The 2,760-nt window shown below is 37.6% G+C and overlaps 1 protein-coding gene across 1 annotated transcript; it reads left to right on the top strand.

Annotated features, from left to right (window-relative positions):
• Positions 1-268: 268 nt before the first annotated feature.
• On the top strand, positions 269-1,534 carry LOC143018405 (uncharacterized). The gene is made up of 2 exons (XM_076173762.1): positions 269-719; positions 931-1,534. The coding sequence occupies exon 2, from the start codon at positions 931-933 to the stop codon at positions 1,249-1,251; it is 321 nt and encodes a 106-aa protein (XP_076029877.1). The 5' UTR covers positions 269-719; the 3' UTR covers positions 1,252-1,534.
• The last annotated feature ends 1,226 nt before the right edge of the window (positions 1,535-2,760 follow it).

The raw sequence follows: 2,760 nt of genomic DNA, 5'->3' as shown, positions 1-2,760 counted from the left end.
TTAATGCTAAGGTCTCTTTTGTCTTCCGTCCTGTGAAGTAAAAACAACATGGCATTACGCCATACACATTAATCATATAGTTGACCTAATCGACAATAAATTTACGGTAGTATTCGTGAAGTAAAATCAACATGACATTACGCCATACACATTAACCCATTATGTCCTAGTGTCCTCATTTGAGGACATCGGGTATATTATTGTCATATTCATAAATAAGCGAATAGAATAACTCAAAAGATACATAAAATACAAACTATAATGTTTTTGCAACAACCTCATGTTAAAACTATGTTTCACTGATGCATACAAAAGCATTTAGTTGGGGTCCAATTTCAGGGATAAATTGAGCCACAAATAAGCCAACATTTCATCTTCAATACAGAGTACTACTCTATCGACACCGATATTATAGGTGTTGTCACATGTTTCTAAGACGCTGATTTACCATGTACATTATATATCAGGTAATTATTATTAGTACCCAGCAAGCCAGCAATGTTATAAAATGCCTGTCCTCAAATGAGGACACTGGGACAATATAATAGAAGCATGTGCTACTACAGGTCACAACAGGACAACGATAAAAGAACCTGCAACTCCCTCTGATTATTCATGTTACAACATGCCATGGATGACGGTGCCTGCTACACCCACTAATACGTCATTTGTGCTCGGATCGTCGTAGGCAACACATCTGACTGAATACTGCTTCAAAGGTTGGTGCATTATAATAGTGCAACTATTTAGTTATAGTAGTTATATAGTTACTGTATAATAGTAGTGTCAATGTGCGAGGGATCTGTTTCCCCTCACATGGCCAATACAGGCCAAAATTTAAGAATAAAAAAATATATACTGAATAATTTTTTTTTTTATTATGATTATTCTCTTTTATAAACTTATGTATATTATTCTGTTTCATCACAGATGGCGAAGAGACAACGTTCTGCACTCACAGTTGAGAGAAACCTTGAATTATTGTTTGATGAGGATGAAGAGGAAGATGCAGCTGAAAGAGCTGATGTGATTATTGTACCACCGGATGTAGATGAACTGACTGACGAGGAGGATATAGCTGAAGATGAAATGGGTGAGATATCTGTTCAAGATGTGCCTGGTACCTTAGAAGTTCATGTGGATAGAGTGCCGATAGAAGAACATGCTGAAAATAAAGCTAAAGCCACTACATCATCCAGAAAAAAACGCAAATTTTGTGACTCTGAACCCGTATGGAAACAAAACTCCTGAATACAGGAAGGTCAAAGGGCGTTCCGAACATCACAGGGATTGTTTGCAGAAAATGAAAGATAATCTAGATACTTTATCACCTCTGGAACTGTTTGAGAAACTTATGACTCCCGGCATCTATGAGCACATTGTCAAAGAGACAGTTCGCTATGCAAGTTCATGTAAAAATATGTGTGATTTTACATTCAGTGTTGATGAGTTGAAAACATTCATTGGAATATTACCATTTTCTGGATATCACAAAGTTCCTTCTGAGAGAGATTACTGGTCAAGTGAGGAAGATCTCGGGGTCACAATCATTCAAAGGGCAATTTTAAGAAATCGTTATCAACTTGTGAAAAGTCTTATACATTTTTGCAATAATGAAGATGCCAAGGACAATACACATGACAAAGGGTTCAAAATTAGGTCCCTATTGTCACTAGCCAAAGAGTCATTTCAGCAGTTTGGCATATTTGAGGAATTCATATCTGTAGATGAAATGATTGTGAAGTACTATAGACGTAATTCACTGAAGCACTTTATGAGAGCTAAACCCATCAGATTTGGGTACAAATTCTGGGCTGTATGTGGAGCCTCAGGTTACTGCTATAATTTTGACATGTATTGTGGCAAGAGTTCTAGGAATGATGATAATGATGGCCTGCTACTCGGAACAAAGGTTGTTTTGAGAATGTTAGAGGCAGTGAAAGTACCAAATTCTCATTCTGTTTTCTTTGACAACTTTTTCACTGGGTATGATTTGTTAGTTCGTCTTAGGAATCTCGGTTATCAGGCCACAGGCACAGTCAGGGAAAGCAGATTGAGCAAATGTCCTTTACGGCCAACAAATATCATGAAAAAAGAGAAACGAGGCACCTATGATTATATGTTTGACACAAATGAAGAAATTCTTTTTGTCAGGTGGTCTGACAACAAGTGTGTGTGTGTTGGAACAAATTATGATACCATTGAACCTGTCAAAAAGGTTAAGAGATGGCAAAGTGATATCAAAGCAAAAGGTGATGTTCCTCAGCCAAATGTTCTGAACAACTACAATGCTTATATGGGAGGTGTAGATCACCATGACTGGTTGACTGGGAAATACGCAACTTCTCTACGGGGAAAGAAGTGGTATTGGCCGCTCTTCACACATGTATTAGATATGATGATTGTAAATGCGTGGATCATTCATAAATTCCTACATCAAGGAAAGGAACACCTTGACTTAGTAAGCTTTAAAAGAGCGGTATGTGTGCCTTATTTGAAGCTGGGAGATGCAGGCAGAAAACTGGGAAGAAAAAGTAACGCACCAAGCCCATCTACGAAACTCGCTGATGTTCGGTATGAAGGAAAGGACCATGTTGTTGCAGAACGGGAACAACAAAGACGGTGCCAAAAGAAACCTTGCTCCAAGAAACCGAGAACATATTGTGCTAAATGCAATGTAACACTCTATATAGAATGTTTTGCCCCTTATCACAAAAAGTGAATGCAAAATGATATATTGGCTTTCATGATTCAGTTTAT

This window comes from Oratosquilla oratoria, chromosome 34 (assembly GCF_046742065.1).
Source record: "Oratosquilla oratoria isolate Oo_2021 chromosome 34, ASM4674206v1, whole genome shotgun sequence".
NCBI lineage: Eukaryota > Metazoa > Arthropoda > Malacostraca > Stomatopoda > Squillidae > Oratosquilla > Oratosquilla oratoria.
The sequence above is the reverse complement of the archived record's forward strand: the minus strand, read 5'-3'. Positions and strand labels throughout refer to the sequence as shown.

Bases quoted from the DNA above. Each gene is read 5' to 3' on its own strand.
- LOC143018405 (XM_076173762.1), top strand. From the start codon at position 931: ATGGCGAAGAGACAACGTTCTGCACTCACAGTTGAGAGAAACCTTGAA.